General features: G+C 38.8%; 1 protein-coding gene across 10 annotated transcripts in view; it reads left to right on the top strand.

Moving 5' to 3' along the window:
* Positions 1–22,077, top strand: part of DNAJC27 (DnaJ heat shock protein family (Hsp40) member C27) — a 56,963-nt gene that overhangs the window by 13,371 nt on the left and 21,515 nt on the right. For 4 of the 10 annotated variants that reach the window (XM_063078644.1, XM_063078643.1, XM_063078650.1 and 1 more), the window contains exons 3-6: positions 1,764–1,833; positions 10,445–10,609; positions 11,211–11,333; positions 16,608–16,768. In XM_063078644.1, the coding sequence (XP_062934714.1) occupies positions 1,764–1,833; positions 10,445–10,609; positions 11,211–11,333; positions 16,608–16,768 (519 nt within the window). The other 6 variants (XR_010021684.1, XM_063078646.1, XM_063078647.1 and 3 more) reach the window with 6 other exon arrangements.

Below are 22,077 nucleotides of genomic sequence, written 5' to 3'. Positions count from 1 at the left end.
AAAGCTCAAATTTTGATGTGCTGAAGAATTACTTATAGAATTTGTAAAAATGTAGATTCCTGGGGTGACCCACGAAGATTCTGATTCATTGGGTCTGAGGTGGGGCACAGGAATCTGCATTTTTAATACCACCTCTCCCAATAGTTATGATGCAGGTGGTCTTCAGACTACACTTCGGAAGGCACTGCCTTGAGATAAGGAATTACCGCTTTCTTCTGCCTTGAGATAAGGAATTACCACTTTTTTCTGTCTGCCTTCTGAATTAAATTGACTTCTTGCATTTCGATGTGTGAACACATTTGTGTTATTTCCTGACTTTATAGTTTCTATCCCTTCTCAGCTGCTATCTTTTTAAGGTAAATTTTAAAGATATAAATTATTATACCAGATCTTCTCCAAATGCTTTCAAACTGTTTTTGTTTTGTTTTTCTCATATTCTCTTTTATGAGATTGGTTCTGATTTCACAGATGTTAAAATGAAAACAAATATGCACCTTAGAATTGATGAAATATAGTAGAGAACTCAGGAATGAAGAAATCATGATAAGATGATTAGGGATTAGTTCGATTTAAATGTACAAGTAATATAAAACAACTGTGGGAATTATGGTTTCAGAACTGAAAGTGAGTGCTGTAAATGTGGACAAGAGAATGATAATAAATAAATAAACCAGGAGTAGTGTAAGGACAATGAGAGCAAGTGCTGGTGTCCGCCCATTCCATAGTAGGGGGTCATATCAGAGCTGTCTAAAACTGAACCATGTTACAGAAACATGAAAAAACCAAAATGACCAGTATGTTAATTTGCTGTGAATAATCTCTATCCTTAACCTTGGAGGGATCTTCTAGGAAATAATATTTCTTGTGTTGAGGAAACCTTTATATTTAAAGTTCAGTAATTATTCCCCATTCACTTCAGTCTCTTTCTTTTGTTAAATTCAATAAAAAAAATTTTCAGACTTTTTATTTTGTAATCCCATTTTTATGAGAATATTTATGTTTGTCAGTCTTATCTATGCATAGAAAGAAGTCTGCAGTGATGTTCACCTATATTAATGAAGGTTTTTCTAGGTGATAGAGATTTAACTTTTAAACTTTCATTTTTATATCTTTCTTTAGTGTTTGAATTATTTATAATGTCCCAGTGGTGAGTTTTCTTAAAAAAAAAAAAAAAAGGACTAGAAACAAATATGCTATGATATTAACAGTAGTTAATTCTAATATGAATGGTTATTGTTTCCCCTTTTGTTTTATTTTCTAATTTCTAAAAACAGATGGACTATCACTCTTGCTCAATGAAGATCACAAGAAAATTAAACAGACATAATTAATATATATCTTTGTTATTCTGCTTCATAGTAACTAAGAATAACCAGTAGTAATTAAGATGTCTCTTACTAAGTGAAATAAAACCTTTTATTTTCCTTCATCTTGCTCCTACTTTTCCCAAATTGACTTTTGTTAATACCATAGTAATAGCCTCCATTTGCTGGTTGAGAGTTGTGGACTGAAGTATCTCAGGGTGAAGGTAAATGAGGGTGCTTATCCAAGTGGGTTCAGTGTTCCTAAAATAAGGAGGCAAGATCACCTGCCAAGTTGCTGGCTCATATAAAGATTATCTGGAATCAAGAAGAGGCACTAAGAAAGCCTCTTTTAAACTTCACACACATACCCTTTTGAAATTCATAACTGACATAAATGATATTAATGTGAATGCAGAAACCATAACCTTCTTTGGGATTGTTTCCATTTGAACATTTCAGGGTACAAATCAGAGACAGAGAAATCAAAGTTAACATCTTTGATATGGCTGGACATCCCTTCTTCTACGAGGTAAGAAAGACTTTTTAAGAAAACATTTATCTAGTATTATCAATGGGTTTGGGGAAAGATCCTGAATTATCTGAAACAACAAATATTCAAATCAGGTCTAAAAATTGGCAAATTTATCTCATGTTTGTGGCTTGCCTTCTGAGCCTTAATTTAATAGATAATGTGTTGATCTTTAATGCTGTCCCCTTACATAGGGGTAGGAAATGTCATTGCTAATGTTTCAAACACTTAGATAAGACATTTTAACTTTCAAAGGATTTTTGCTTTTTACTTCATACCTTAGCCTCAAATGTGAAAGGTTAATTACATTTGTGTTGGACTTAAGAACCCAGTGATGTGACTTCTTTCACAGCAGGATACTAGAGTGATCTTTCCTGTTCACTCGTAGTCATGTGTGTTCTTTCCCCAGAAGAAGCTAAAGCAACCTCACTTGGTTTGCTTTCGTCTGCTTATCAATCCTAAATAGTCCCAAAGTGAATCTCATGGCCATTCTTTTGTTTTTCCTTCCTTGGGCTTTTTCATTTTCCCTTAGGAGGCTCTTTGCTCTTTTCTAGTTTAGCCATTTCACTGCTGCTCTTATCTTTATTATTTCCTTCCTTCTGCTTGCTTTGCGCTTATTTTGCTCTTTTTTTCTAGGTTCTTGAGATAGGAGCTTAGATTATTGATCCGAGACATTTTTCTTTTCTACTTTATGAATTTAGTACTACAGGTTTCCCTCTCAGCACTTCTTTAACTGTGGCCCACAAATTTTGAAAAGTTGTATTTTCATTTTCATTTAGTTCAGTGTGTTTTTAAATTTCCATTTGACTCTGGATTATTTAGAAGTGTGCTGTTTAGTTTCCAACTGTTTGAAGATTTTCCTCTCATGTTTCTGTTATTGATTTCTAGTTTGATTCCTTTGTAATTAGAGAACACACTATGATTTTAATCCTTTCAAATGTGTTGAGGTTTGTTTCATGGCCCACTATGGTCTATCTTGATAGTTGTTCCGTGGGCACTTGAAAAGAATGTGTATTCTGCTGTTGTGGATGGAGTGTTCTATAAATATCTGTTATATTCTGTTGGTCAATGGTGTTAAGTTTTTCTGTATCCTTGCTGATTTTTTGTTTAATCGTTCTATCAGTTGCTGAGAGAGGGTGCTGATGTTTCTGACTCTAATTGTGGATTTCTCTATTTCTCCTTTGAGTTCTACCAGTTTTTCCTTTGCATATTTTGCAACTTTGTTGTTTGGTGTATACAAATTTAGGATTGCTATGTATTCATTATATATTTTATAATTATATACTGTTCCTTTCTATCTCGGGTAATTTTCTTTGATCTGATGTCTACTTTATCTGATATTAATATAGCCGCTTCTGCTTTCTTTTGATTGATATTTGCATGGTATATCTTTTGCTATCCTTTTACTTTTGACCTGCTTATATCATTATATTTGAAGTGATTTTTTTGTAGACAGCAGATAGTTGGGTCATCTTTTTAAATTTATTATGCCACTTTCTGTCTTTTAATTGGTGTATTCAGACCACTTAGATTTAATGTAATTATTGATATGTTAGGACTTAAGTCTGCCATTTTATTTTTTATTTTCTGTTTTTCATTTCTCTGTTTTCTTTTTCATGCCTTCCTGTGGGTTACTTGAACACTTTTTGAATTCCATTTTGATTTGTATATAGTGTTTTTGAGTGACCCTCTCAGTATAGCTTTTGTAGTGGATGCTCTAGTTATTACATTATATAACTTATCACAGGCTACTGGTGTATCATTTTTATAGTTTGAGAGTAGTGTAGAAATCTTTGCTCCCTTTAGGTCCCTTTATTGTCCCGTTTATGATATAATTGTTTTAAATAATTTCTCTACATACATTTAGAACCACATCATACACTGTTTAATTTTTACTTCAACTGTCAAACATAATATGGAAAACCCAAGACAGAAGGAAAGCCTATTCACTGTATTTTTGCTTACTTTGTTTTTTCATCCTTCCACATGTTCTAAGGTCCCTTCTCTTATCATTTCCTTTCTGTTTGGAGAAATTCCTTTAGCCATTCTTTTACAGTAGGTCTGCTGGGGACAAATTTTCTTAGTTTTCCTTGATTGAGAATGTCTTGATTTCCCCTTCATTCCTGAAGAATATTTTTGCTGAGTATAGGATTCTGGGTTGATAGTTCTTTTCTTTCAGCTCTTGAAAATTCTGTACCTTTTCCCTCTGGCTTTCATGGTTTCTGATGATAAATCTGCTGTTATTTGAAATGTTTTTTTCTCCCAAAAGAGAGGTATCTTTTTTGTCTGGCTGCTTTCAAGAATTTTTCTGTCTTTAGTTTTTAGGGGGTTATTGTGTGTTAGCATGGACTTCTTTGGCTTTATTTTGTTTGGAGCTTTCTTAGCTTATTGAATCTGTAGATTTATGTCTCTTGCCACATTTGGGAAGTTTTCTTTTTCTTTCTGTTGTTTAGATTGGGTTGTTTTTATTTTTCTGCCTACTAGTTCACTAATTCTTTCCACTGTCTGCTGGAAAGCTTTTATTTTCCATTATTATATTTTTCAGTTCTAAAATGTCCTCTCAGCCTTTACTGGAGTGGGTCAGGGTAGGGAGACAGTTTTGTCCTGAGGTTTGACTGGAGTAGAGCAGTTATTATGTAAAGTGTTTTATTTTGCTAAGCTGCCCCTTTCCTGATCCTTTGGATGAATGGACTGGGCTTTTGTTGGGGATTTTATTTGTCTGCACCTATTGGCATTTTTGAGTTGTACTTCTTCAGCCCTAAGTCTTGGATATCCAAGGCAAAAGAAAACCCACGGAACTCACCATCATGTCATTCCTTTGGTCCCAAGGTGCCTACCTTGTCTGCTGCCTTCTCTCTATCTTTTCTGAGTGGTTCTTATGTATGCTTTATGTTCAGTGTCCATAATTTTTACTTGTACTTAGCAGGAGGAATAGGGAGAAGTATATCTATTCCATCTTCCTGGAGGAAACAAAACTTTTAATGCCTGCATAATCTTCCGTCTTGTGAATATACCCAGATATTTAGGTGAAATGAATTCCTTTTAAATGTGAAACCTTACAGTGGATTAAATCTGTTTCACAAGATAGACTATTGTCAGTTAAAAAGGAATGGAATTCTAGCTGACCATAAGTTTGACATAGATTCTAACTACCAGAAATGCTAACGTAGATCTTAGATTGCACCAGAGACATGCAAATGGAGAGTTAGAAGATGCCTGAGAATTAATGTGGTCCAGACCCCTGCCCATTGTAAGATTTCTTTCTGTAGCATTCCAGACTCCTATATGCTAGTTTCTATGCTAGACACTGGAAATACACAGTCCCTTATCCTCATGTAATGTAAATATGTTAGAGAGAAGACACATATTAAACAAATGACCGAATACATGAGAGCACTTAATACCCAGACCTAACTTATCTGGGAGGTCAGGAAGTCCTGTTGAAGGAAGCAACATTTAAACTGAGAGTTGATGGATAAGTAAGAGTTATGTAGGTTAGTGGGATTCTAGTGACAGTGTAACACCCAGAACGGTTTTGAGTGGTGCAGAATGAATATCTCTAGTGCTGGGCCTCACTGCTTTATGAGCTAATCCTTCAGAGTTAAAAACTCTTTTCCTTTATGAAGGCTGTCCTCCTTTGGCTTTCCACTGATTCTGTCTTGTTTTGTAAGCAACATAGACTGAATCTGTGTTTCTATAATAAGAGAGCTTTCTAATATTTGTGAGTCTGCCCTTCCCCAGGTAAGACATTTTTTATTCCTGCCACAGCTAGACCTGTCAGCATTCCGAGTCACCATCCTTTGTGGATGATGTCTTGTTAGCTGACGTGGAGCTGAGAACTGAATACAACATTCCACATATTGTCTAGCTAGTGAAAAACACTGAATATTCCTGTTACTTTCTATTGGTAGACACTAGACTCCTATTAATGCAACCTGAAATTGCAGTAGCTTTTTTTATCAGCTTATTAAAATAGAAGTATAATTAATGGAGCTCCTTGAAATCATTGCTTCTGAAGTACATTTTCACTGAAATAGCTTTGATCTCTCCTTTTTTGTCAGATATTTGCTGTCTGCAGCTCAAACCCTCCTTTCTGACAAGACCAAAGCCATCATCTTCTTTCCAAGCCTCAAGCTGACCAAAGCGTACCCTCACTCATACTATCATCAGTCCTCTTGACAGGTTTCCCCAAAGAGCCTGCTGAGACAGGACAGTCTGTGTAGTATTTGAGACAGCAACTTCAGAGCAAAGTCTCAGAGGGAGGACTGCCAGGGGAACGGCAGGGCCTGTATCTTATCCCTGACCTTGCTTCCGCTGAGGCACACAACTGAATTCTGGGTTAGAGGGTCTCACAGAAACTCTCTGAGGCCTCAGTGTTATTAAACTAACACCTTTCTTGGGGTAAGAAAATAGCTTACTCAAGATTATGTAGATAGCTAGTTGCTGAGCCCAGACTTGAACTTGAGTCCCTTGAAAGAGAAATCCATTGAGCTTTCTTAAGTCTATTTTTACACACAAATCTCCCCCTGGAGAGCATGACCTGCATTTTGAAATTTTCTTTTCCCCATTTGCCTCTACTTTTGTCTGTAGCACCTTCAGCCATTTGGTTAAACAGAAGTGTTTCAAACAGTGATATCTGCTGGGCCCTGTGGGTGACATGGGAGGAGGCATCAAATGTGTGCCTTTGTGCTGCTTCTAGTCTAACGGGAAAGACTGCTGGGTTTGCTGCTAACTGTAAACCTGGGCAGGAAGGGACCTGAGCAATATCAGAAATACAAAGTGCTGTGGGCTTCCAGGGGACATAGAGATTACATTCTGGTTGGCAGGGGTAGGGGGTACGATGATGAGGAGTGGTGCAGAAAAAGCTACATGATACTACCCAAAGTGATATGCAAATTCAATGCAATCCCCATCAAAATTCCAAAGACATTTTTCTCAGAAATGGAAAAAACTATCCAGACATTTATATGGAACAATAAAAGACCACGCATAGCCAAAGCAATGCTGAGCAAAAAAAATAAAGCTGGAGGCATAACACTACCTGACTTTAAGCTATACTACAAAGCTATAATAACCAAAACAGTATGGTACTGGCATAAAAACAGACACACTGACCAATGGAATAGAATAGAGAATCCAGAAATCAACCCACACACTTACTGTCAGCTGATCTTTGACAAAGGCACCAAGCCTATTCAGTGGCGAAGGGACTGCCTCTTCAGCAAATGGTGCTGGGATAACTGGATATCCATACGCAGGAGAATGAAACTAGATCCATACCTCTCGCCGTATACTAAAATCAACTCAAAATGGATTAAGGATTTAAATATACACCCTGAAACAATAAAACTTCTTAAAGAAAACATAGGAGAAACACTTCAGGAAATAGGACTGGGCACAGACTTCATGAATACGACCCCAGAAGCACGGGCAACCAAAGGAAAAATAAACAAATGGGATTATATCAAACTAAAAAGCTTCTGCACAGCAAAAGAAACAATTAAAAGAGTTAAAAGACAACCAACAGAGTGGGAGAAAATATTTGCAAAATATATATCTGACAAAGGATTAATATCCAGAATATATAAGGAACTCAAACAACTTTACAAGAAGAAAACAAGCAACCCAATTAAAAAATGGGCAAAAGAGCTAAGTAGGCATTTCTCTAAGGAAGATATACAAATGGCCAACAGACATATGAAAAAATGCTCAACATCACTCAGCATCCGGGAAATGCAAATCAAAACCACATTGAGATACCATCTAACCCCAGTTAGGATGGCTAAAATCCAAAAGACTATGAACGATAAATGCTGGCGAGGCTGCGGAGAAAAAGGAACTCTCATACATTGTTGGTGGGACTGCAAAATGGTGCAGCCTCTATGGAAAATGGTATGGAGGTTCCTCAAACAATTGCAGATAGATCTACCATACGACCCAGCTATCCCACTGTTGGGAATATACCCAGAGGAATGGAAATCATCAAGTCGAAGGTATACCTGTTTCCCAATGTTTATCGCAGCACTCTTTACAATAGCCAAGAGTTGGAACCAGCCCAAATGCCCATCATCAGATGAGTGGATACGGAAAATGTGGTACATCTACACAATGGAATACTACTCAGCTATAAAAACGAATGAAATACTGCCATTTGCAACAACATGGATGGACCTTGAGAGAATTATATTAAGTGAAACAAGTCAGGCACAGAAAGAGAAATACCACATGTTCTCACTTATTGGTGGGAGCTAAAAATTAATATATAAATTCACACACACACACACACACACACACACACACACACACACACACACACACACACACACACACACACACACCGGGGGGGGGGGGGAGAAGATATAACAACCACAATTATTTGAAGTTGATACGACAAGCAAACAGAAAGGACATTGTTGGGGGGGAGGGGGGGAGGGAGAAGAGAGGAAGGTTTTGGTGATGGGGAGCAATAATCAGCCACAATGTATATGGACAAAATAAAATTAAAAAAAAAAAAAAGAACGAAAAAGCTACATGAAAGATACGGTATTAGAGCTTGATCTTGCATGGTTGAAGAGGGGTCTGTTTCCAGATGCAGTTAGGAAGGCACAGGGCAGGTCTGGGGAATGAGAGATTATCCAGTTTGAAGGTCCGAGGATAGTAGGAAGATAAGACTGGTAAGGCTGGTGGAAGACTGATCAGAAACTTTTAACCTCATTTTAAAAAGTTTCAACTTTGAAGGGCTGGTGGTGGAGAAACACTGTAGAATTTTTGAGCCAGGGCTTTGAAAAGATAAATATACACAGTGTATGATATTGCTAAGAAGATTACTTGGAAGACTCTTGCAGTAGGGCAGTCAAGAGATAATGTTGGAAAAGAGAAGAGGAGGGAAGTGACAGGTACAAGAAACATGGCAGAGGTGGCTTCCACAGGATTGTTTGAATCTACTGAACAGAGGGAGGAAAGCAGCAAAGCTCATCGCCAACCTTTCAACTCGAATGACTCAGAGAATGATGCGCTCCATTTCATCGCTAACGTTTAAGAGAAGGAAAAGTTTAAGAGGAATATGTTGAAGGGTTTCCTGTTGTACATATTGTATTCGAGATTCCAACAGGATGTTCAGGTGAGAGAGTCTAGTGCTGATTAGAAATGCAGTTCGGGAAGCTCTAAGGAGAGGGTTCATCTCATGGTTGAAACTGTTCAAGTGGTTGATGTTGCTGAGTTGGGAGGAAGGATTCAAAAAGAAAGGAAGAGGGCCCAGGACAGGATTTGGGGGATTTTGGTGATGGGCTGGAGTGGGAGCAATGGAGAGAAGAGGAATTGGTGAAAGAGAGAGAATTTAAGAACCTGCAGAATGTGCTGCATGGGAGCCCAGGCTGCAAGAATTTCAGGAAAGAAGAGAGATCCCATTGTTAACTGCCGCAAAAGGCCTCGGGACCATGAGTACTGAGGGCAGAACGACTGTTGGTCTTCACTGTTTGAAATTCTTTCTGATTTTGTTGGTGTTAACTTTAGGGCAGAACTTCGTAGGTTTTTGTAAGTTAATAGGTATTTATATTCTTGGTCCAGATGTTTATCTTTGCTTAGAAACCCATATCTGATGTGTGCAAAATGTCTTCATTTCTTACTATATAGCCAGTACAAGTCTGAGTACATACTGGAATTTTGTGAAAGGAATGTATAACATACAGCCCGTCAAGGTTCTTATTGGAATTTTGGCCTGAAACCCCCCTTCTGTCAGTGCTGCTTGTCACCCATGCAGCCTCTGTTGCCTTTGCCACCTCAGTGTGCCCTTCCCAGAATTGTACATATGCCCCAGAGGCTAGTTGCCATTTCTGATAAAACATCAAAGGACAATCAGAGAATGAACGCAAGAAAGAAAGGGAGAAGGTGATAATACACGTTGTTTTCCAGGCACCATACTAAATGCTTTGCCTTCATTATCTCGTTTAATCCTCATAATAATCCTGTGAAGTAAGTAGTATTATCCCCATTTTACAGATGAGGAAACTGAGATGCAAAGAGGTTAAGTGACTTGCCCGAGATCACACAACTAGTAAGTAAGCGTGAGCCCAGATCTCTCTGACTTCAGAGCCACTGTTCTTTTTCGTGACACTGTACTGAGGCTCTGAGTTTGGAATACTAAAGTTGCTGTACAGACCCAAGAGTCAGGGAAGCTCTGCCTCACATCCTGGGGGAAGCCAACTTTGGGTTGGGATGTATAAATGGTTGTACCAATTGCTGATATGGGTATCATTTTTGCCTTAAGTTATTTTTAATTGTTTACTCACCTCTCTAAATCTTATTAAGAAGAACTTTGTATAATTGGTGTTCTTTTATGGTCTACTAACAACAATTAAAGATTGGTTGCTTCTGGAGGTGGGGAAGGGTGGGGCAGGAGACTTGTTTTCCACTATGAGTCCTTCTATACTAACAGATTTTTTTATTATGTTACTTTGATTTTATAAAAAGTCCTCCAAAGATTAGTGATGAGAAACAATAGCAAATACTGTGAATACACAAAAGAACACACTTTGTTTAGTTAATGACTGTGAGGTACATTCTTATAAAATCACAAAACTGACATTTTATGCATCTGTTCTTCTATTTGAAGGTTCGTAATGAGTTTTATAAGGACACACAGGGTGTGATACTGGTCTATGATGTTGGGCAGAGAGATTCTTTTGATGCCCTTGATGCATGGCTGGCAGAAATGAAGCAAGAGCTTGGACCTCATGGAAACATGGAAAATATTATATTTGTAGTGTGTGCCAACAAGGTAACCTCTTTGGAAATGGTACGCTCAACTTTCTAGGGGAAGAGTGGAGTTCTGAGTTTTGGGGAACAAGTAAACAGAAGAGAAAAATTCCTTAATAACAGCCTTTCAAAACATGTGTCCCTAAGACAAAAACAAAACAAAAACAAAAACCTGTTATGTCAGGATTTTTATCCATTTTTTTTCTGGTGCCATACTTGGAGAAGGACGTTGGTGACTGAGCAGGAGAGATGGAGCCTAATAATCACACTCTGACCTGATTGTACGAAGGGCAATAATTAGGTGAAATGTGGACTATGGAAAGGTATGAAAAGGCGACTGTGGCCTCTTGGCTATGGCAGATATGATGAAGCCAGCTGTCACAGGGGCGAGTAGCAGCTGTTTTTCCAAGGGATGAAATGGCACTAGTCCTGTCGCCGCAGAAAATCAGTCTATATTAATGTAGTCCTTTTCTTTGTCTCTTTTGGTTCTTGTAATTTTATACACTAGCGCTGGAGTTAAAAATAGTTTTTGCCTCAGTCAAGGATTGACAAAGACCTCACTGGGCCTATTCTAGTGGGACAAGGTTGGCATCTTCTCTCTGTCCCCTGACTTTCTATTTCAGATCGACTGTACCAAGCACCGCTATGTGGATGAAAGTGAAGGGCGTCTTTGGGCTGAAAGCAAAGGGTTTCTGTATTTTGAGACTTCAGCACAAACTGGAGAAGGAATTAATGAGATGTTCCAGGTAACCTAGCATTTTGTTGTTGTAGGGTGTGTATCAAGGCCAACCATGCCAACTTTTAATTTATGAGAAGTAAAAAACGTAATAGGAATTTCTAATTAGAATAAACTCTTTTCAAAGAAACTGGGGAGACAGAGAGTGAGAGTGAGTGAGTGCGTGTGTGTATAAGTGACCTGTCCGTTGTCTATTTTAGACCAGACCTGGTTGATCATCAGAATTACAGATTTCTGGGTTTCAGACATACTGGAAACTTAATGTTACTATGGAGCCTAGAAATCTACATTTTCAAAAAGCTTTCCAGATGATTCTGATGATCAAATTTGACAACAGTTATTATTTTCTTCAAAACTACCTTTGGTTAATGGTGTTACATTTGTATGCATAATCAAATGGAAGCGTGACTGTGGCAAAACTGCCTTGCCAGCAGGGAGTAGAAGGATGTGCTCATGTTGGAACCTGAATAGATGGTAACATTTTAAAACTTACTAAACTTGAGTAATTTTAAGAGAAAGAGACTATTTAAAATAAATTATAAAGTCAACTCTTAATTATAGATATATTTGGAAGTAAGTGGTGGCATGAATAATGTATTTTTCTTCTTATGAATATATCTGATATTTTGGAAATTTTTAGCATTTCAAATAATGCAGTTATAGTATGAAAAGTTGTTCTTAATTATTGAGTGGGATTGTATTTAACTTTTTATACTGAATTTCCTTCTCACAAGATGTCACTGCTCCTACTAGAAGACAGGTTTCATCCCTGGCTGACAGGCTGAATTGGGCATTAATAGCTTCTATTTCAAGATCAGATAAAGTTGATGTTGGTTTGCCATACTTTCTATTCTTTTGAGTACATAGACGTATGTGAGTTTGTACCTACATATATGTAATAGTCATACTGAACTATTGGAATAGTATTTTACAATTCTGGAGAAGTTACATGTCTTATCTCATTTGAGACTTGTAACAACAGTGCAGGTACTGTTCTCATTTCATATATGATATGAGAACATTTAATGGTAGCACAGTGGTTTGCTCAGGGGGTATAAATAATAACTGGTAGAGATATTTCTTTCAGCACTTTAGCAATGTTGGTCTGTTCTCTTCTGACATCCATTATGTCTCGTGAGATGTTAGCACCCATTCTTACTCTGATTCCTCTGGACAAAGTGTCCTTTCTTCCCCTCTGGCTGCTTTCAAGAGTTTTTCTTCATCTTTGGTTTTTTTAGCAGTTGGACTACAATGTGCCAATGTGTGATTCTCTTCCAAGATTGGTAGGTGGTGTTATTCATCAAATTTGGGAAGTTTTGGTTGTTCTTGTGGTTTTTACCATTATTTCTTCAAATATCCTTTTGGCCCCTTTCTCACTCTTTTCTTTATTGGGCTCCAATTACATGTGTTTAGACCATTTGATTTTGTCCCACAGTTTCTGAGGCTATGTTTATTTTTCTTCCATTTTTTTCTCTGTTTTTCAGATTGCATAGTTTATTGATTTGACTTCAAGTTCACTGACAATCTACTGTTCAACTCACTGAGTGAATTTTACAATTCAGTACTTCTCAGTTCTAGAATTTGCATTTGGTTCTTTTGTATAATTCGCAGTTCTCTGCTGAGATTCTTTAGCTGTTCACCCAAGAGTATATTTTCCTTTAATTCTTTGGACATGTTTTCCTTTACCTCTTTGAAATATTTATGATAGCTGTTTTATAGTCTCTGTCTGCTAAGTTCAACATTTGAACCATCTTGGGTTCAGTTTCTATTGACTACTTTTTTTCCTGACTATGGATCACATTTTCTTGTTTCTTTGTATGAGTAGTGATTTTTGACTTAACACCAGACATTGTGGATAATACATTGTAGACACTCTAAATTCTTTTATCTTCTTCAGAAGAATGTTGATTCTTCTTTCAGGAGGCAGTTTAATTATTGGCAGATTACAATGAATTTATGTAGGCTTGGTTTTCTGCTTTAATAGCAAGGATCTAAGGGAAGCCCAAAGTGTTTCCCAAGGCCTTCTAATTTGTCAGGACTCAGCTTCCACATTCTGTCTTTCTTGCAGATCTTGTCAGCTCTTGGCTTTAGGTTTTGCTAGGATGAGTCTAACTCCTAAGACACTGCCTGTCTGTGGTGCCTCAGCTAGATGCTAGGTGTATCAAAGAGGTGTTAAGGCAGTCTCTCTACTCTGACAAGGCCTAACTCCAGTGTCCCCAGGGCAGCTCTTCTCCTAGCACCAACAGACTTCTAGTATGTTGGGTTTGTTCTCAATCCCATAGCAGCAGTTATCTGGTAAACCTCAGGTGATCTCATCCTATGTACGTACAACCTAATCCTCAACTACAAACTCATGGGGAATCCCCACATGGACTTGGGGCCCAACTCTGTACAGAACTCCCTCCTCTCCAGTGCCCTGCTCTGCAGAATCTAGCTACTTCGGCAGACTTAAGCTCCAATCTTGGCCTCCTAAGCTCGGTGAGACTCTGTGTCTGCTCAGACTCCAGCTCTGTGGCTTGGTCAGGAAACGGAGTCTAGGTAGAGAACCAGGTGAGTGTGAGGCTTATCTCTCAGGGAGCAGTCTCGCATTATCCTCTGCCTGAAAATAGTCCCTCATATTTGTCCGGTCTGATATGGCAGGACGTCTAGTCTAGCACCCATCACTCCATCATGCCTGGAATTCAGACATGAAATTTAAACAGGCTTTTGACCTCAATCCTAGTGTTCCGTATACCACACCACAGCTTGTCACCTATAACCATGTGTATTATGGATGAATACTTGTCCCCTCAGAAGTCTGTATTTATATTTCAGGTTAACACATAGGCTAAAAGAACACCTTACTTATACATATCACTAGCAAACATCCGTGAACTGTGATCCCTTTTAGTGGGTTTTATCCTTTTAGATACATCTTGGGTAGAACTAATGGATGAATTAATCTGTTTTTAAAAAAAAGGCATAATAGCACTATTCTGATAATATTCAGATAATAACACTATTCTGTAAGCAAGCACTTAGAAGCAGTGCTTTCCTGCTGGTTCAATTTAATAAATTTTTTTTTCTTTGTTTCTTATCTACCAAGACACTTTATGTCAGCAAGGAACTTGGTTTTGTCTGATTGACATTGCTAACAGAGAGAGCAATATTGAGATAGACTAAAGCCAAGTTAACATTTTTTTGTCTTGGTCTCTAGTGGCTTTTCCTTGACACCCCTTCTCATATGTCAAGGCTTCTTGGTAGATTACCAAGTTTATAAGCTATTTCTGGAGATAAGAAAGAGGAGTCTAAAAAGAAAGATAAAATTTTTAGAAGATGATAGGAACTATAGAAGAATCTGAAAAAGAAGAGGAATAGATTTAAAAAGAAACTGAGGGAAGTGGAAATATGTCCATTTAAAAGCAGCTATAGTATATTAAATTAGTATTTTGTGTAAAGTTCATCAATAATAATAATAGCGCAAGTGTGTGAAACATGAGCAGTATCAAAACATAGTTTTCACTTTAAAAAAAATCATAAAAGTGGGCAAAGAATATGAAGTTTGCAGAAAAAGAAAAGGCAAACATATGAAAAGATACTCACTTTCACATTATTAAAGAATTGTAAATCAAAATCATGAGATCAGATTGGTAAAGATTAAGATGTACAAGGGTATTTCAAAAAGCTCATGGAAAAATAGAATTAAAAGGTAATACGAATCTTTCTGTGAGCTTTTTGAGGACCCGTCATATGATAATGTCCGGTGTTAAGGAGGGTATGGGCAGAATAGACACACTCACGTACCATGATGAGAATGTAAACTGGTACAGCCTTTTGGTAAAATAGTTATCAAAGTCAAAAATTAAAATGACAGACACTAGTTCTGCTTTTAGGAATTTATCCCCAGACGGTACCCCACAAGTGTGCAGAGTTGTATACCCAAAAAGTATTCACTAAAGCACTGTTTATGGAAGCAAAAAAACTGGAAACAACTGACTTGTTCAAGAATAGAGAATTGGTAAATAAATTATGGTTCAGCTACACAGTAAACTACTGAACAGTCATTAAAAACAAAGAGGGTCTCTGTATGTACCTATAGAAAGATTCCAGGATGTATCATTACGTGAAAAAAATGCAAAGTGCTAAGCAGTGTGTTCAGTGATCTCTTTTATGTAATGTTTAAAGAATATGGATATGTGTATGTACTGATACACTGACAGAAAATTCTTCTGGAAGGACTCAACAATATTAACAATTACCTGAAGGAGAGGAACTTGAGGGGTAGAGAGACAGAATTTTCATTTTACACTTTTCTTTACTATTTGAATTTTCCTAACAGTGTTTTATCTATTACTTTTTAACCTCAAGTGTGGTTATTTCAGAGTAGTATTATGAGTCATTTAAAATTTATTCCTTCTACTTTTTCTATATTAAAATATATGAATTATATATTTAAATAGTATAAAAGGAAAGAAAATCTTCCAAAGTACATATTTGCTTTATTCATGACTTTTAAGAGTTATTGGAATAGGAGCTTCCAGGCTGCTGAACCTGGAGATGGAGGTGCTGGGAGTGTAGTGCACCCAGCGAGGGTGGAAGCTGCACCCCCACCCCATACCTTGCCCTGTCCATCTCTTCATCTGGCTGTTCATTTGTATCCTTTATAGTAAACTGGTAAATGTAAGTAGAGTTCCCCTAAGTTCTGTGAGCCATCCCAATAAATTATCAAACCCAAGGAGGGAGGTCATAGGAACCCCAATTTATAGCCAGTTGGTCAGAAGCACAGGTCATACTTGCAACTGGTGTCTGAGGTTGGGGGAGGGGGTCCTGTGAGACCTTAACCTGTGGAATCTGACACTGTCTCCAGGTAGGTATTGTCAGAATTGAATTATAGGACATCCAGTTGGTGTCTGCTGGAGACTTCTTGGTGTGTAGAGAAAAAAACCCACATCTGGTCACGGAAGTGTTCTGTGTTGCATGAGTAGAATATAGTAGAAATTATTTTTTTCTTTACACATGTCTTCTCTCGCTTTGACAAGTATATCTAGCTTCAACCTTCAAATAAATTTTTAGCAGATTTTATCTAAATTATAGAAAGTATATGGGCTGGCTGTTTAGCTCAGTTGGTTAGAACGTCATGCTAACACCAAGGTCAAGGGTTTGGATCTCCATACCAGCGAGCCACCAAAAATAAATAAATAAATAGAGTTACTGGAATATATTAAAAGTCTTTAAGTTGATATGTAAATGAAATTCCTTTTTCCACAAAATCAGTTGTACTCTGGGATGTATTTTCTTCTTGCAGACCTTTTATGTATCCATAGTTGATTTATGTGAAAATGGTGGAAAACGTCCTACCACAAATAGCAGCACTAGTTTCACCAAAGAACAAGCAGATACCATCCGCAGAATTCGAAATAGTAAAGATAGTTGGGACATGCTGGGAGTCAAACCTGGAGCCTCGAGGTAAGCAATGCTCTAGGATACTTCGTGTGCTGAGCTCTATCATACTCACTCACCAAAGCTATCGGTGTGACATATCTTCTTCCAATTGGCTAGAAATATGAAGATGTGTGGAAATACATTAGATAACTTATGACTCTGCTTCACTGAATTAATTAAATGCCAAAGAGACAAAATAGAGGGCACAGTGGTCTGCTAAGGGAACTATGTCGTGTATATGCATAAACCCTCTATGAAATTTTATACTCTGCTTTTGTCCGTGTTGAACAAGAGCCTTGAAGCTAATGTAACCTTAAAAAAATTTACAAAAGAATTTAAAGTCATAGAATTCTAAAGTCATAGAATTTTAGAGAAGGAAAGAGTATTAGCAACCAACTTGTCCGAACATTTCATTTTATAGGCGGGAGAACTAGAACTCTGAGATTACACGTGTTCAAGGACCCCAGGATTTAGTGATAAAATTGGTTCTTGACCTCGGAACACTGAGTGTCTATCTGTCTTTAGAGAAAGATGGACAGTCTTTCTCAAAAGCCCTGCTAGGTCCAAATCTGTGTGTTTATATATTTTAAATTATTTTATTTTAGCCAAAAGAATTACTTAGGAAGAATAGAAATGCAATCACTATTCTTTGTTGCTTGTGCAAAAATAAATTATTATTCAGTATGGTTATGTAACTTTTAATGATACGATACTATTTTACTATACATATTATAATTTATAAGGGTCTGATTTTGCACCATAGATCTCCTCCCCATGCCTCTCCCTTCCTACATTTTCACCTTGATTCCCACCACACAAAAAAAGTATCTTGAAATTGCCTCGTCAGCACCAAAAGCATTAAATATCTCTTCTCCATTTTGCTCTCATAGCATGTCTCCAAGTCCAGAAAGAGAGTGGGGGAAAGGAAGAGGAAGACTGTTACTAGTCACCTTAATTTGCTAGGTGTTATGGAGGCTGCTTGAAACATGTAAAGGAACTCAGATGATCTCATGTATAGAGCACAAAGTGTATTGGTGTCTTTTAAATGTCCTTTTAGACCTCCATAGTCTCATTCTAAATTTTTTCATGTCATCTCCAAGGGATATTGGCTCTAAAATTAAGAAACCACTACTTTATCTACATCAATGAACTTAGAACAGTTTTCATTAAGGGAAAAAAAGACATCTTTGGTTCCTTTTTATTCACTTTGGTTAATTGGAATCTATCAGAGCTTGCAGGACCTCCGTATGCTCCATATGCTTAACCAGTGTAAACATGTACTTCTCTTACCTCTGTGGGCTGGGTCTATCAAACTAATTTTGTACAGCATTGAGCACATCAGGGAAAAATCTTAAAACATTTTTAGAGACTTTTGATATTTGTTCAGTGCCAATTGTCTGCTGGTCTTTAAGAAAATCTTCATCTTTTGCAGAATCGATACATTCATTACACACCTGAATCGGTCTTGTTTCTCCAAAAGATTTCCTTAAGAGCTTCTTCTGCTATTTAGAAATCTTGAAAGGGACTCTAAGTCAGAGGACCAAGCATAAGTACTAATGTGGATATGCTCCCTCAGGAGGCAGAGTGGCCAGAGGGCCCTGCCCAGGACTCACTCATGGGGAACAGAGGATGCTGTACCTGCCTCAAGGACAGAGGGTCTTTGGGAGAAGAATTCTAGCATTTCAAATTTCCTCAAAGAGAGAGAATGCCATTCTTATTAGCTTATATCAAAATTATGTGTTTAGAAAAACTACATGCAAGGTTAAAACAAGAAAATTCACAAGACTCTTCTAAGAACAGAAAACAGAGAAAGCCCTAGAATGTATGCCTAAGACATGGAGAACTGTTAACATGACCCTGTGACCTCAGTCTCTTCTCCGAGTTGACACATAAAACTTTCCATCACATTCAAGATATCGAAGACCATCTCCCTAATTTGAAGAGGCAAATTAGAAATCCTTCTAATAAAAAATAAAAGAGAAAAGGTAGAGCACTTGACAAAGCACCACATCCATGCTTATAGGGCAACTGGAACCCTGAATTACAAAAGGAAGGTGGGAAATAAAACCATCTGGCAGAAATAGAGCTCAATTTGACCAGGGGAGTGCCTGGCTGCTTAGAACCTTCTACGAGGCCTGACACCTGAGGATGCTGAAGAGCATAGGGACAGGGACAGAGGGTCTCCAGGCCCCTGCCAACTAGTTCCTGCTCTTTAAGAAGCTCAGAAGCCTGAAGCTGTCTCCCAGAGCACTGCTGGTTCACAGTAACCCCCTGTTGATCTTTGGAGAAGCTGTTACTGCTCCTTTGCTCTTGGGATCATATTGATCTCTCTGCTTTCTTCAGTCCCAGTGAGCTCACTGTAACCTCGGGCACCCCTTTTCAGTGTCCCTGGCTTGATTAGTGGTGTCACCATCTTCTCCAGGCCTAAGATGCCTCATGATCCTGGAACTCATTTCAGCCTCTTTTCTTCTGTCTTCCCCTGGATATCCAGCTCATCATCTCCCTCTGCCAGTTCTTTCTGTATATTATCTCTTCTCTTCTATCTACCCTTGTTTGCTTCCATAAACACCTTAACCTGAACCCTTCTACTCGTGGCTGGGTTGTTGTAACAGCTTCCTACCTCTCTCCTAACAGCTTTCGCAGCACCGGTTTGTCATGAGACACATAATATTGTTATTGTTTATCAAATCCAGGTTTTGTGGCTGTTTTGCTTCGAGGCCCTTCACTTACTGCCCCTCCTCCCTGGCCAGCTTTGTTCCTTGTTCCTTCCCAGCACACTTCCCTCGTGAAGCGGCATGTGCTGTGCTCCGTTCCTGACCTCCGTCCGTTCTCTCCAGAAGCTGTGTTCCCTCCCACCTCACCCCGCCATGCTGCTGTGTTAGTCCCCCAGCCCACCTTCTTTCAGAAGTCAGAAGGCCGCTCCAGGCAGCCTTCCCTGGTGCCCCAGGTCCTCATTCCTTCAGTCAGCAAAGGTCTGCTGAGTGCCTGCTGCGGGCCAAGTACCACCTGTTTTCATCTGATCATTCTTTTACTAAGCATTTCCTTAGCATTTATATACTCAGTTTGCATTATATATTTTTTCTTCTTGTATATTACATATTATTTATTTGTTGTTTGTTTTCTAGTCTTTTAGTCCCACCTTTGAGAAAAGGCAATAAGTATTTGGGATATGCTTACTGGGAGCTGACTTCAAGAGAGATTATGTGTACCCAGACAGCTAAAATGCAGCAGGTTGGGGCGGGCCCTGTTACTGACATGCAGCTTGGCTTCCCTTCACAGGGATGAAGTCAATAAAGCATATCGGAAACTTGCTGTGCTGCTTCACCCCGACAAATGTGTAGCACCTGGCAGTGAGGACGCCTTCAAAGCAGTTGTCAATGCCCGGACAGCCCTCCTGAAAAACGTCAAGTAGAAAGTAGAGAAAAAGACAAGGGTGGGACTCAAGTGCAAACAGACTTCCCCAGAGGTGTGAAATAATGGATTTTTCCTTCACAAAATCTCACTGTTTTCACTCGTGTGTTGTCGTTTGTAACTCAGTAATTCAGGTGCCTGTTACCATTTGATAGACATTTTACAGAAAGATGACCTGCATTTGTATGAAGTAGAGAGAGCCAAATGTCTCATACACTGTATTTTATTTCATATTTCCAGATCATATGAATTTTTTTCTTATTCATTTGTAAGTTCTGTAATTGTAGCATCCCTTAGGCATTTTGCTTGGGAAAGTCCACGAGGTTTCTAGACGGAGGAGGACAGGAGGACCCTTTTCCCTCTTTAAATTCATCATCAGAGAAGGAAGCAACAAAAATGGAAGGAGACAAAACAGCAAAAACAGAGGAAAACAACATCAAAATCCCTGAAAGTTTGGTGTGACGTTACAAGCAAGTTGCTCCTTTAACAATGAGTTCCTTAGGTGGTATTTTAATCATCATTCTTGAGTTAATGAGTGCTGGGCAGCCCCTTGGAAGTTTGTAAAATGAAGCTATAAAATTTTGAATTGAGCAGGCTTTTTATGACAGCTACTGTGCCCCTTCTCCCACCACCAGGGGGAGAGAGAAAAGGCGGTGGCAGCCGCAAATTCTGGATACTCTAGCTGCTGCTCTTGGATCGAGGCCTTTGCCCTGCCGTGGAAACGGTTGCTGGTGGCAGGAGAGAGCACTGTGCACCAGGGCTGAGGAACAGACCTGGAGATTACGTGCACATCTCCAGAGGGAAGGCCAGCCCAGCTCAGGCACGCCTGGTGCACTAGGAGAGTCCCCATAGGAGGCTTGTCCCTCATCTTATTCTTCAGCCTTTGCCACGGCAGGTAGGAAAGGCAGGGGCTTCTTAACAAACCTGGACTCTTACTCACTTCCACACCAGTGATATTTCCTCTTTTGGTTCCCTTCTTCTCTTCCCCTCTTGTTTTTTTTCACACCCCACATCTGCCCTTCATTTCTCTTCTTGAACCCCTTGTTACTGGCCACTGCCTCCTCCATCTCCTTTGCAAGCCTGGACCTGGACCTGGTTGACCAGGATCCTTTGGGTGGCAGTGGGGGAAGAGCTTACGGCCTGTGTGGGAAGGAATCCCTGTAATATTCATTTGGGCTCCAAATTTCCGAAGAGTAGTATTTTTAAATGGCACATTATGAAGTGCATTCTCTTGCCACAGGCTCCTTCTCGGTACACAGGGACAGAGGACAATCGGGTGCTTGGACTGGCATCTCTCTTCCTGTGCTCACAGAACCTCACTACTCGACTCATCCCACCATTTCTGTCATTATGTTACCCTCTTTTCTAGCTGCTGCCACTACACTGCACTAGTTGGGGCTTTAAAGTATATAAGATGTTACTGTCCCATGAATTTTAAACAGCTGTCCCATAGTGATTGCCAAATAGCATCTACCTTACCACTTAAGGAGAAAAGCCACTTTCTTATGATCCAAGCCTATGCAGTCTTCGGGATTTTTCACCTCTCCCAAAGCAGATTCACTTTGTATGATTGTACTGAGGTTGCATTGAGCTTGTCATCAGGAAACCAGAGCATTGTTTTATGGTGAGTTTTCATCTTGATATCAAAAATGCTTTTACTTTGTGAACTGAGATCTGATATATGATTTCTTGTGGGATTTTCCACTGGCCTTTTAACTAGCTTCTGGGACTGCAGAACTTCAACCCGAAGTTCTTCTGGACCTAAATTTTGTTTAAGGCCTTCATCACTCAAACATCTGTTTTTGCCACAGACTTGTAGGAGTCATGTGAATGAGGGATCGCACATGGTAGTGTCAGCCCAAATTGACATGACAGCTCACTGAGTATGTGGCCCTGTATAAAAGCTGGTGCTGGTTATTAAG

The sequence above is a fragment of the Cynocephalus volans genome, chromosome 14 (assembly GCF_027409185.1).
Source record: "Cynocephalus volans isolate mCynVol1 chromosome 14, mCynVol1.pri, whole genome shotgun sequence".
NCBI lineage: Eukaryota > Metazoa > Chordata > Mammalia > Dermoptera > Cynocephalidae > Cynocephalus > Cynocephalus volans.
The sequence above is the reverse complement of the archived record's forward strand: the minus strand, read 5'-3'. Positions and strand labels throughout refer to the sequence as shown.